We start from the raw sequence: 13,169 nt of genomic DNA on the forward strand, positions 1-13,169 counted from the left end.
CTCATTAACTATTTGAGGCCACTTCACACTGCAGTGCTTAATTTTGAGAGGTGCTATGGATAAAATCTGCAGCTGTGCAAGCAAGCAGGTATCCTTATCATTAGATAAGAGGAAATTGGGTATTATTACTCCAGGAGTAAAAGGCGCACTATGTATGCTCTGAGCTACCATCTTTATTTGCTACTTCATGTGTTTTGTAGCCATTCTACCTGTAAGAGCACAGTTATCAACTGCTCTCAGATTTTATACAAGCCTCTCAAGATAAAGGGACCCCTGACCATTAGGTCCAGTCGTGGCCGACTCTGGGGTTACGGCACTCATCTCGCTTTATTGGCCAAGGGAGCCAGCATACAGCTTCCGGGTCATGTGGTCAGCATGACTAAGCCACTTCTGGCACACCAGAGCAGGGCATGGAAGCGCCGTTTACCTTCCTGCCAGAGCGGTACCTATTTATCTACTTGCACTTTGATGTCCTTTCGAACTGCTAGGTTGGCAGGAGCAGGGACCGAGCAACAGGAGCTCACCCCGTCGCGGGGATTCAAACCGCCGACCTTCTGATCGGCAAGTCCTAGGCTCTGTGGTTTAATCCACAGCGCCACCCGCGTACAGTATTATTCTACAAACTCTTCTTCCCAAGCAGTTGCATCACCAGGAAATTTCATTACTTAGGCTTAAACTTAGGCTTAGAGCTAGGAAAAGGCTGCTTTGATAATGAATAGTGTTTTACACCTTCTGGCATGTGCCCAGCAGTAGGCAGATTCTGTGACTGAAAACCAAAACAAGAGAACTTGCTGCCACAATTTTTAAAAGAAGTTACAGCATTTTGAATCTTGGGTCAATTTCAAATGAGCATTTCCCCCTCTGTAGAATAAGGCAAAATCTACACAAATTGTACAGGAAACACCTAAGAGCAGGAATCTTAACACCTTGCTTGGAAAAATCTTCATAGATGTTACATTTTGATCGTGATGATTTTGCAGTGAGAAAAGTTGTTCTGGAATAGGTCATTTGTACTTGAAGCAACACCCTTCTTAATATATTAGGGTAAACTTAATTTTGCTGACCATATTTTCAGCCATATGATATAACTATTAGTTCAAAATAATGCAAATAAAGTTCAGTGTTAAATCAAGCAGTGCCACAAAACACTTTACAACAGGATTACAGTAAATTTGGTATAGTATAACGTATTGTCTTTGTATCCAAATATCTATAGTTCCTTAAAGAATATGAGACTACTGCATGAGATCAAGGCATAATGCTAAAACAAGAATTAATGTTACGACAGTGAAATGGCACATGCCTTGGGCTTGCACATTCCCCACTAACCCTTCCCCTTCTCTCCTTTGTACACAAAGAGAGGAAGCCTGAGAACGTCAATTTACTGCTTGGAACAAACAGTAGCTTCCCATAATAAAGTGTGACAGAAATTGGAGTTTGTTCCAAACAGCAAACAGAATCTAAGGTTTCTAGACACTAACCCAACGATAACCCAAGTGGTGCCCTCCAGATCTTGCTGGACATCAGTTCCCATCTGTCCCAGCCAGCATGACCAATGTGGTTTGTGTTTACTCTCCAAACTAGAATTGCAAACATGGTTTGAAGCCGTTTTGTCATTCTGGTTTGCTGGGGGAAGCGCAGACCATAGCTTGCTGGTTCCAAGTCTGTTGGCAAACCAGTTGAAGCAGAGCGTGAAAGAAGAGAAGAGCATGAGTGTGAGGCTCCTGTAGCACCAAAGCATGATTTAGCATTACATGTGAATCATTTCAGTATGATTTCTGTAGCTCCATGTGTGAGAGTAACAACTTTTTTGTAGACATGGTAGTAACCTTTCCTGAAGACACACAAAGTTGCAGCTGCTATACCGTATTTTTTGCTCTATAAGACGCACCAGACCACAAGACGCACCTAGTTTTAGGAGAAAGAAAACAAGAAAAAAAATATTCTGAATCTCAGAAGCCAGAGCAGCAAGAGGGAACGCTGCGCAGCGAAAGCAGCAATCCCTCTTGCTGTTCTGGCTTCTGGGATAGCTGCACAGCCTGCATTCGCTCCATAAGATGCACACACATTTCCCCTTACATTTTAGGAGGGAAAAAGTGAGTCTTGTAGAGCAAAAAATACGGTATTAGCTAAACCCGTTGAAATGAAAGTGTGAGAAACGAGAAAATACCTCACAGTGTGTAAGCATTTCAAATAATTTAGTGAGTCTGTTTTTTCCGGCATCTCAGTTTATTGTATTGCATATAGTCCTCTTCTGCTTAATAATAAACTGCACTTAATTAAAAATAGCTGCAATTAGCTTGGATTATAGTGAGAAGAAGTGCCACCAGGTGTCCCAGAATGCAACTATAATCTGACTTTGGAAGAAGCTCAGTCATAAGTATGGGGTAATGCTTTGAGAAACTGGATATAATTAAACTAAATGTTGTACTGCTTAGCATTATTAAAACGGTGATAAACTGGTACCTCTTTGTATGTGAATACACTTCATTTTGATTGAAATCTGGTTTAATAAAACATGACACAGAAGCAAATGAAGTCTTAGGGTGAAGCCCAGATGTCCCAAATCCAGATAGCGTCCCTAGTTTTGTCAAAATGATTAGATTGCGGAGGAGCCAATTAAGCCATTCCCGTACACACACTTGCATTCAAAGAGCCAACAAGGCAGTACAGAAACAAAACATATGGTTTTGGATCTGGCCATAGTTTTGCCCAAGAGGCCTGATCCCGAAGCTAGTGTAGCAAAAGCAAAAGTAGTGCTTCCTAGCACCATTTTGGGCTGCTCTGCCCCTGGGATACCGGGAACAAATTCAACATGAGCTTCTAACGAAAGGACTTGGAAACTCAGTCTAAACCATTGTCATTTATCAAAGAAGTAGCCACTTAGGTTGCTATGCAACACTCATCTGACGCAAAATATACATCACTTTGCTTTTTTTCAACATCCTTTTGTTGGTAACATCTCAAAACCATTTCCAGAACCCGCAGTCACAGCCTGTCAGATAACTCCCTTTTCCCTGTGGTACTTCTGTTGTATTCAAAATTAATTCTTCAGTACAACAAGATACTTATTTCACTCACAGTAGAGCTATAAACACTCTCAGTGCTTTTACATGTACATCTCTGTGTTTAAGAAAACAATAAAAATAATTCCATGCCCCAGGTAGTTACGAATATGACCCCAAATTGCTCCTTATGACTTCCAATTCTGATTCTTTAATTCTACGAAATTGCGCAGGGTTAGTTTTATTCCACTTGTCATTTCAGACAAGGGGTTTGGGGTTATTGTTTCCTATCCTGCCTTTTTAATTTTATCGCTTCAACCTATCCTGCTATCTTTCTCCCTCCACGCCTTTATTGTCCAGCTGAGATTTTTAAAAATCTCATCACTTTTCCCCTGGGCTGGTGGGTGACAAGTAGAACTAGTATCAAATGTAGACTTACTTCTTGGCCGCACAAAAACTCACTCATGTTGATTTATATCCCGTCCAACCGAAGGCAGAGATTCACTGATAGACAGAATAGGGGTTGCCAACCTTTTTGGGCCACTGGGTACATTTGGAGTTTACAAAAAGTGCCAAGGAAGCCATTGACAAAATGGCTGGGCTGAAGTGGGGGTGTGGCGTAACAGAAAACGACTGCCATATCTAAAAGAGCAGAAAAAGTGTCAGGACCACAAAATGGTGGAGGGATGCTTCTCTCCACCAGCTGCGTAGGAGAAAAGGTACCTGCTTCAACCACCACTACAATAATTCACAGATAGAGTGCCTTTTCTCTGCTCAGAGCAGGAGGTTGTTGTTTTTTGGCAGGGGGAGATGTGTACAGTTCTGGCACCCCTTGATGCGTGAGCAGTGGCGAAGTTGCATGCTCGAATCCCCGCAACAGGGTGAGCTCCCATTGCTCGGTCCCTGCTCCTGCCAACCTAGCAGTACGAAAGCACGTCAAAGTGCAAGCAGCGGGAAGGTAAATGGCGTTTCTGTGCGCTGCTCTGGTTCGCCAGAAGTGGCTTAGTCATGCTGGCCACATGCTGTACACCGGCTCCCTCAGCCAATAAAGCGAGATGAGTGCCGCAACCCCAGAGTTGGTCACGACTGGATCTAATTACCTTTACCTATACTGGAACACGTGAGCACAGTGTGGGCCCTGCATGCCCCCCCGAACAATATGTAGTAGAACACTATGCATGTAACACATTGTAGAAGAAGTAATGCAGCGCTTGCAAGCCAGCTAGTTGATTCCCCCCCCCCCTTGACATTTGTTAAACACTTATCAATAGTTTACATTGGCTGTGATTTATTTAATCACTCATTTAAAAATCTGAAGGAAAATCACAGTTGAAATATTAAGGGAGCAGATGCATAGTACTCTGTATTTAGTTTAAAGGTATGATAATGATAGCAATAAACTATATTACTGGGGGTGGGGAGGCCTGGGCTCAATACTCCAAAATGCAGCAGAGGAGATGGATAGAGCATCCATGAAATTATTTTATTTTATTTTATTTTATTTTATTTTATTGTTATATATGCTTGTAGAAGTAATACATTTGGGGTTTAGGTGCTGGAAGGGCTTCAAGATTTCTGATGAAGTTTTATTTCTGCAGGGAAGTGGCTAAAAAGAGGAAGGGCAGGAGGCCTCCAGAACTCTTTAATAGCATACTTAATTGCCATGATCAAGACTATGAACCAAGGATGTTAGGGGAGAAGATTATGTACAGTACAGTATGTAGCACAGCAATTAAGGTAACAGGAGTTTAAAATTTGAGGCCTGTTGGGTAATCTGCCTCTGCCATAGTTCAAATAGGACAGCACATTTGATACAGTCTCTTGTTCTGCTATAGCTGTCAACGTTTCCCTTTTTTAAAGGGAAATTCCCTTATTCCGAATAGAATTCCTTGCAAGAAAAGGGAAAAATTGACAGCTATGTGGAGTGGCAACCCTACTTGTAAAATTGCTGCCGCTGAATAATTGCTGGATTGGCATGGCACAGTGGTGAAGAAATGCAAACTTTCTGCATAGACAAGAGAAAATGACTCCTTATCACTTTATGAATATTGACTCGCTATACAGTACAGTGGTACCTCGGGTTAAGTACTTAATTCGTTCCGGAGGTCCGTACTTAACCTGAAACTGTTCTTAACCTGAAGCAGTGCTTTAGCTAATGGGGCCTCCTGCTGCTGCCGCACCGCCAGAGCACTATTTCTGTTCTCATCCTGAAGCAAAGTTCTTAACCTGAAGCACTATTTCTGGGTTAGCGGAGTCTGTAACCTGAAGCGTATGTAACCTGAGGTACCACTGTATAATATTTGTATTGGTCGGTCACACTGCAACAACAGTCTCAGCTGCTAGAAGACAGGGCAAGAGGTACACTCAACTGAGCCAAGACTCAGAAGCAGGGGCTCTTTGGAAGGCCCCCCCCCCCATTTCTCCCTGGCGATGAGGAAAGCCTTTTCTGGCAGGGGTGTTTTAAGTGTGTGTGTGTGTGAGAGAGAGAGAGAGAGGGTTGTGGAAAGAGATCATTGTCCTTTGGGTGCAAGAGGATATGGGGTGGGTGAGGAGGTAAGGTATTACAACCCTTCTGTAGGTTCAGAACCTGAGGAATAAAGAAGACGTTGTGGTCTTCTTGTTGTTTAGTCGTTTAGTCGTGTCCGACTCTTCGTGACCCCATGGACCAGAGCACGCCAGGCACTTCTGTCTTCCACTGCCTCCTGCAGTTTGGTCAAACTCATGCTGGTAGCTTCGAGAACACTGTCCAACCATCTCGTCCTCTGTCGTCCCCTTCTCCTTGTGCCCTCCATCTTTCCCAACATCAGGGTCTTTTCCAGGGAGTCTTCTCTTCTCATGAGGTGGCCAAAGTCTTGGAGCCTCAGCTTCACGATCTGTCCTTCCAGTGAGCACTCAGGGCTGATTTCCTTCAGAATGGAGAGGTTTGATCTTCTTGTAGTCCATGGGACTCTTCAAGAGTCTCCTCCAGCTAGTGAGGGGGAATTGAGGCAGGCAGGGTGGAGCTATTGTCCTGGAGAAAGAAACCCTGGTGGAGGGAAACAAAGGCGGCAGAACGAACATAATATTTCATATACACGTTTATCTAAACTAATAATTGTAAGCAGTATTCTAGAACATGCTGTAAATAAAAATAAACCTGCTTCATTATAATCGCAGTCATAATAAACTAACATGGAAACAAAATTCTTTTGCATTAGGGATTTTAGCCCGAATGATTATTCTACCTTGAGCATCTTAACATACTAACAAATGAATTGCAACTGCAGTACAAAAACAATTAGAATTAAACTAAACACAAAGCTTCTATTGGTCATTTTCTCAACTACTTTATTAGTTCTGAATCAGAAATAAAATTGCAATGAAAAGATCAGTTAGTTTTATTCTGTAACTAGAAAATCATCTTATTGCTGCAGAATCTTGGACAAAGGAAGGATTAGAACTGATTTTAAACTTAATTCTTCCCTCTAAATCATAATCTGAATTTACTAGGAAACATTCTTAAAGCCCAATATACTATAATTTTCTTCCTTTGTGAGGTTCTAACAAATAGGAAGACACAAATAGCCTTACAGTGTGCCTAATCCAAGCATAATTCAAACCAAGTTAACAACTAGGAGCATTGTTTTACAGATCAGCTTTATACCAGTGTGTTATTTTATGTGAAGGTCATCCAGCTAGAGACTGGCTGTGGACTTTGTTTAACCCCTGAAATAATTTCCAATTACTGCCCTGTGACCAGGAGGAGAAGTCAGCAAGATGAACAGTCATCTTTGTAGTCTCTCCCTTGTCAATTTAGGATTTAAGATAACTGAAAAAGAACTGCATCATGATTAGCTCTGAACATTTCAGTCTACATGAAGGTGTTGGGTATGGAAAGATGTTGGCAAACAGAAGTAGCTAATAGCTATTTGGAATGGGGGGAGAATAGGTGGTAGCTCTGTGGCTAGCTCTGTGGACAGAAAAGGCACATACTTTTGTAAGCTCAGAAAATCTTTAATAAAAATTATTTTTGAAAAGAAAAGAAAAGGCAAGCCTTTTATTAGCATCTGACTTTGTGAGAAACGCCATTGAGAAAACATGGTGATGTAATGTTCTGCCTGAAATTAATGGAGAAAGGTTTTACCTCCACTGCCCAAGACAGTATGCCTTTGAATGTCAGTTCCTGGGAATGGCAAAAGGGGAGGGAGACTTCTGTTGCACTTGGGTAATGGTTCCGGGCTTCCCATGGGCATCTGTGAGGATAGAATGCTGGACTACGTGGGCCAATGGCTTGATCTGGAACTATCAAAAAAAAAAGACCATATAAGATAGCTGCCAGCTACGATGATCAAAGCCTGTCCACATCAAAAGACAGCCGCAAATATCAAAGCCACGCAAGATTATGGTGTATCTCGATAAAAGGAGCTCTGGTAAAACACTTGCATGTAATTCTTTCTGTTTTGTTCAGATCTGTTGAGTGAAAGCTAATTGTTGTTGTTGTTTAGTCGTTTAGTCATGTCCGACTCTTTGTGACCCCATGGACCAGAGCACGCCAGGCACTCCTGCCTTCCACTGCCTCCCACAGTTTGGTCAAACTCATGCTGGTAGCTTCAAGAACACCGTCCAACCATCTCGTTCTCTGTTGTCCCGTTCTCCTTGTGCCCTCCATCTTTCCTAACATCAGGGTCTTTTCCAAGGAGTCTTCTTTTCTCATGAGGTGGGCAAAGTATTGGAGCCTCAGCTTCACGATCTGTCCTTCCAGTGAGCACTCAGGGCTAATTTCCTTCAGAATGGATCTTCTTGCTGTCCATGGGACTCTCAAGAGTCTCCTCCAGCATCATAATTCCAAAGCATCAATTCTTTGGCGATCAGCCTTCTTTATGGTCCAGCTCTCACTTCCATACATCACTACTGAGAAAACCATAGCTTTAAATATACAGACCTTTGTTGGCAAGGTGATGTCTCTGCTTTTTAAGATGCTGTCTAGGTTTGCCATCGCTTTTCTCCCAAGAAGCAGGGGTCTTTTAATTTCATGACTGCTGTCACCATCTGCAGTGATCATGGAGCCCAAGAAAGTAAAATCTCTCACTGCCTCCATTTCTTCCCCTTCTATTTGCCAAGGGGTGATGGGCCCATTGGCCATGATCTTCGTTTTTCAGATGTTGAGGTGAAAGCTGATACATAACTAGATACTGAAATCCAGTTTTAATTTCTCAAAAGTCTTTCACTTATTTTTTTTACCTTCCCACAGTAGGCTTGCAACAAGTTAGCAGGTTGCCTTTTCTGAAGACCGTAGTTTTGTCAGCATCTAAAAATAGTATTCCAAAGAGCAATGTTCTTTACCTTGTGTATCTTCAGAAAGAGCTATTGGACTTAATAAAATGATTAACAGCTAGATCCTTATCTTTAATTGAAGCGATTTTAACATTAAATAAAATAAATAGGGTTATGTGATATAATCACCAGAGTAATACTTCAGTCTCATTTGCTTTCTACTGGGTATCCTAATTCTTTCTGAGAAACTTGCCTTGTATGAAGAAGCCATAATACATAGTTTTCTTTCTTTCAGATTCATCATATTCACTTCGCCGAGATGAGACAATTGTCATTGCTCTGGCATCAGTATCTGTGTTGGCTGTTCTGGTGGTTGCCTTTTTCTTTGGATACAGAATATTTGGAGGTAAGCTTTGATGAGTGTGTTGTTAATTTTCATCTTTCGCTTTTCTTATCATGATCATTCCCGAGTTACTTACTCTTCCGTTTGGCAATCCGGTTTTTTAAATATAAAATGCATTAAAACTTCCCCATAGCCTACCCAGAGATCAGAATGCAGGCAGCAATTTGCAGCCAGCTTCAGTAACATTCAGTCCATTCCCTTTTCCCTCTGAGGGCCATGTTCCCAAAGCAAATATCCAAGCTTTAATGTCTAGAGGGCCTGTCACATGCACCTTCTCTATTTTTCAGAGAGGTGCTACACAACTACTGGAGCTTTTTGGTGGCAGTTGATGGTAACAAGAAAACCATAATAAAGGGGATGCATGTGACAAGGTGTTTTAGATTTTGCAGATAGTATCTTTTTCCCCCCAAAAAAATTTTTTATTGGTTTTCACATTATAAACAAACAAACACATAAGACAAACAAACATAAATCATAGCCTTATTGAAAATTACACTTATTAACATTGTTAAGTGACTTCCTCGCTTCCCCTTGGTTGAATTCCATTGCATATCCTTTTAACGGTTTTCCAAATCACAGTTCTTATAAAATTTAACTTAAACATTAACATCCTTAAATCTTCACATTATGAAATTAAACATATTAATTCATCATTTAACATAAATAAAATCCTAAGCCAATTAAGTATCTGCAAGCTGTTTTCAGTTAATTTAACTTGACATATTTAACTAAGTATCATTAAATTTAATCCATTCTTCCTGGTACTCCTCCTCCTTCGTTGGCTAGCTCCGAAAAATCCCTCATCTTCACCTGCCATTCTTGGTAATTCTTGGGTTTTCCCCTTTTAGCTAACAAAATACGAGCAGCAGTTGTGGCATACAAAAATAATTTAACATCTTTCTTGGGCAATTCCAAACCTGTTATTCCAAGAAGAAAGGCCTCTGGTTTCTTTATAAATGTATATTTCAACATTTTTTTCAATTCATTATAAACCTTTTCCCAGAAGTAAGTCCTTCACCTTGGGACAGGTCCACCACATATGATAAAAGGTTCCTTCCTTTTCTTTACATTTCCAACATAGATTGTCACAGTTATGATATATCTTTGCTAATTTTACAGGAGTCAAATACCATCAGTACATCATTTTCATTATATTTTCCTTTAACAGAGTACATGCGGTGGAATTTTGCAGATAAGATCTTGAGGAACACAGCAAGTTAGCTGTCCCGATTAACCTTGGCATAGGGCAAGTAATGTGCAAAACTCCATAGCTGGCATCCATTGGCCATACTAATATTGGTTCTTCTAAAACTGCCACTCTGTCTAACTCTTTAAGTTGTTTGCAAGGTGTCTCCTGGATAGGTTTGTCCGTTGCCAAGACATTGTCAAGACTTCAGACATTTTGATGTGTAACACAAACTTTTTTTCCTGGCTCTTCTTTCATCAGGAGATCATAAACAAGGTATGCACAGTATAGACATGATGGAAGCAGCATCATCTGAACCCTCGTTAGATCTTGATAATCTGAAGCTACTGGAGGTAACTATGCCATTTGGAGTTTGTTGGTCTTTGCTCTTTGCATGAATTATGAATCACCTGATCAATTTAGTACAAGATGTTAATGCTTACTTTACATACATACAAGTTAGTATTTAAGGATTTTTGCAACCACACTGATAATCATTTAGCTAGATGCTACTTTTTTGTACCTGACAACTAGGTCTTGATAAAGGGGCTATTCATTCATTCATTCAATATACTGACCTTCATCTTAAGATCTCATTGTCCTATAACATTATCACTCGAGTATTTCTTCATAAATAAAACTGCTTGTATTCTCAGCTGGTGTTTAGAAAGACAAAATTAATATTTTTGTGGTTACTATATTCACAAGTTTGTGATGATCTGCATGCATGAAGCCCCTTTTCTATTTTAATTTAACAAAGCCATGCCCCATAAAGCCAAGCTTAACATGAGTCATGTCTTTGAATCCTGTTATTGGGTTCTTCCTCTTCTTCTTTTTTAAGTAACAACAATTTCCACTTGTATATATGTTTCTTTAGATACTAACATGAACTAAACGCTCTACCATGTCAGAGTGAACTGTAGCACTGCAGTTGAAAGGCCCAAATCCACAAAACTCAGTGCTCATGCTCACTGAAATCAACAAATTTAAGTGAACTGTGCACTGGACTGTGGCCAAAATGTATATCGTATTAATGTGAAGTTCCTCAAATGCTTACTTTTTAAAATTTCACAGCTTATTGGTCGAGGGCGATATGGAGCAGTTTACAAAGGTTCCTTAGATGAGCGTCCAGTGGCTGTAAAAGTATTTTCTTTCACTAATCGTCAAAACTTTATCAATGAGAGAAATATATACAGAATCCCACTTATGGAACATGACAACATTGCCCGATTCATTGTGGGAGATGAGAGATTCACTGCAGATGGACGGATGGAATACTTATTAGTGATGGAATATTATCCCAATGTAAGTAATAATTTAAAGAGAGTTACTTTATACACCTTTGGGAAGATAGAAAATTGATTTAAGTTGCAATTAATGTAAAAATATTCTGTGGGGATTTTACATTATTGTATTTTTAGTAACAACAGGTCAGGTTTATTCATTCGTTTTACTTGTATGCTGCTTTTCCATACACAAAATCAGGCTTAAAGCAGCTTACAAGGAAACGGATGCATTTCAAACAAATGCTACAAAAACATTTTCACAATAACATAGCAAAACAATAGCAAAGATAAGGATATACAACCCCCCCCCCACATTCCAGTACTACAAATCTAACAAGACTATTTAAAGAACATGCAGAATCTAACAGCAAAAATAAGAAGGGAGCTTCATAATTTCACCTTAGTCTAGAAACACCCCTCCCATGATGTTGCTCACAGTCGCTCCGCTGCAACAGATTCTTATAAGGCTTCCACAGGCAAAGGGTGGAACTGCTCCTCCCATGATATTAAAGAAGAAAATGCCGGGAGCTGCGTTATATACACATGAAAGGTTCTATCACATTCTGAATCTAGAACAAGAATTTGAACTTAATATAAAGGTAAAGGGACCCCTGACCAGTAGGTATGCCCTCTGCCAGCTTTTCTCACAAGCCCTGAACTAACTATGCAAGAAGACATTAGTCCAAATGCAAATAGGTGTATGTAAGGTAAAGGGATCCCTGACCATTAGGTCCAGTCGTGGCCGACTCTGGGGTTGCGGCTCTCATCTCGCTTTATTGGCCGAGGGAGCCAGCGTACAGCTTCCAGGTCATGTGGCCAGCACGACTAAGCCGCTTCTGGCGAACCAGAGCAGCGCACGGAAACACCGTTTACCTTCCTGATGGAGCGGTACCTATTTATCTACTTGCACTTTGATGTCCTTTCGAACTGCTAGGTTGACAGGAGCAGGGACCGAGCAACGGGAGCTCACCCCGTCACGGGGATTTGAACCGCCGACCTTCTGATCTGCAAGTCCTAGGCTCTGTGGTTTAACCCACAGCGCCACCCGCGTCCCAGAACCTAATATAGGGCTTTACAAATAGGATCATGTTTAACCATGAATGGTTGTGTCACTGAGCTTGAGATGTCCCCAGATGTCTCGTTCCTTTTCTCCTATAAGTGAACAATTGTGAAATGTGGTTAAATCGTTTGATTAAAGCGGCCTCAGAAAATACTATTTCTTTTGCCATCATGAAGCACATCTGGTGGACATGAGAGTCATTTTTAGATAAAGCCAACAGTAACCACAAACAAACTAGCACCTCTCTTCCTGTTTATAAAAGCAATAACCTAGGTCCACAAATTTTGAAATGGAGTACAGTGGTACCTCAGGTTACATACGCTTCAGGTTACAGACTCCGCTAACCCAGAAATAGTGCTTCAGGTTAAGAACTTTGCTTCAGGATGAGAACAGAAATCGTACTTCAGTGGCGCGGCGGCAGCAGGAGGCCCCATTAGCTAAAGTGGTGCTTCAGGTTAAGAACAGTTTCAGGTTAAGAACAGAACGAATTAAGTACTTAACCTGATGTACCACTGTATTGGAAATAAGTGTTGATTAAAAGTCTCTACAAGGACTGATGACCCCAATAACATGCACTGTTTATTCCCTTTCCAGGGCTCTTTGTGCAGGTATTTGAGTCTTCATACTAGTGACTGGGTGAACTCATGTCGTTTGGCACACACTATAACTAGAGGTCTGGCATATCTCCACACAGAGTTGCCTCGAGGAGGTAAGGCCAGGGGTATGCAGCTTTCCATAAAGATAATTTAGGATTTTCTGTTTGATAACAGAATCAAAGGATTTTTAGAGATTTTTATTTTATGGTGATTCAAATATTTCTGCCATTAGAAATAAGCAACTCTTCTATACACTTTTTTTGCACCCATTGTGCTTTATGTAAGTTCATTTGGAGCTTTCTTAAATAATTAGTAACCATGATGAGGTGTCTTAATTTTGGCACTTGATTTAAAATACATTATGCTTTATTTGCTTACAC

General features: G+C 40.7%; 1 protein-coding gene and 1 long non-coding RNA gene across 6 annotated transcripts in view; one reads left to right on the forward strand and one right to left on the reverse strand.

Annotated features, from left to right (window-relative positions):
- The window catches only part of LOC310833764, a 334,495-nt gene that overhangs the window by 278,768 nt on the left and 42,558 nt on the right, over positions 1–13,169 (reverse strand). Inside the window, exon 3 of the long non-coding RNA XR_014558917.1 lies at positions 10,426–10,503. This is a non-coding gene — a long non-coding RNA (uncharacterized lncRNA). The remainder of the gene's footprint in view (positions 1–10,425; positions 10,504–13,169) is intronic.
- BMPR2 (bone morphogenetic protein receptor type 2) overlaps positions 1–13,169 on the forward strand; it is an 88,859-nt gene that overhangs the window by 49,811 nt on the left and 25,879 nt on the right. For all 5 annotated transcript variants that reach the window (XM_083706161.1, XM_083706159.1, XM_083706163.1 and 2 more), the window contains exons 5-8: positions 8,554–8,664; positions 10,109–10,200; positions 10,922–11,152; positions 12,788–12,902. In XM_083706161.1, the coding sequence (XP_083562287.1) occupies positions 8,554–8,664; positions 10,109–10,200; positions 10,922–11,152; positions 12,788–12,902 (549 nt within the window). The remainder of the gene's footprint in view (positions 1–8,553; positions 8,665–10,108; positions 10,201–10,921; positions 11,153–12,787; positions 12,903–13,169) is intronic.

The sequence above is a fragment of the Podarcis gaigeae genome, assembly GCF_964106915.1.
Source record: "Podarcis gaigeae genome assembly, chromosome: 1".
Classification (NCBI taxonomy): Eukaryota; Metazoa; Chordata; class Lepidosauria; order Squamata; family Lacertidae; genus Podarcis; species Podarcis gaigeae.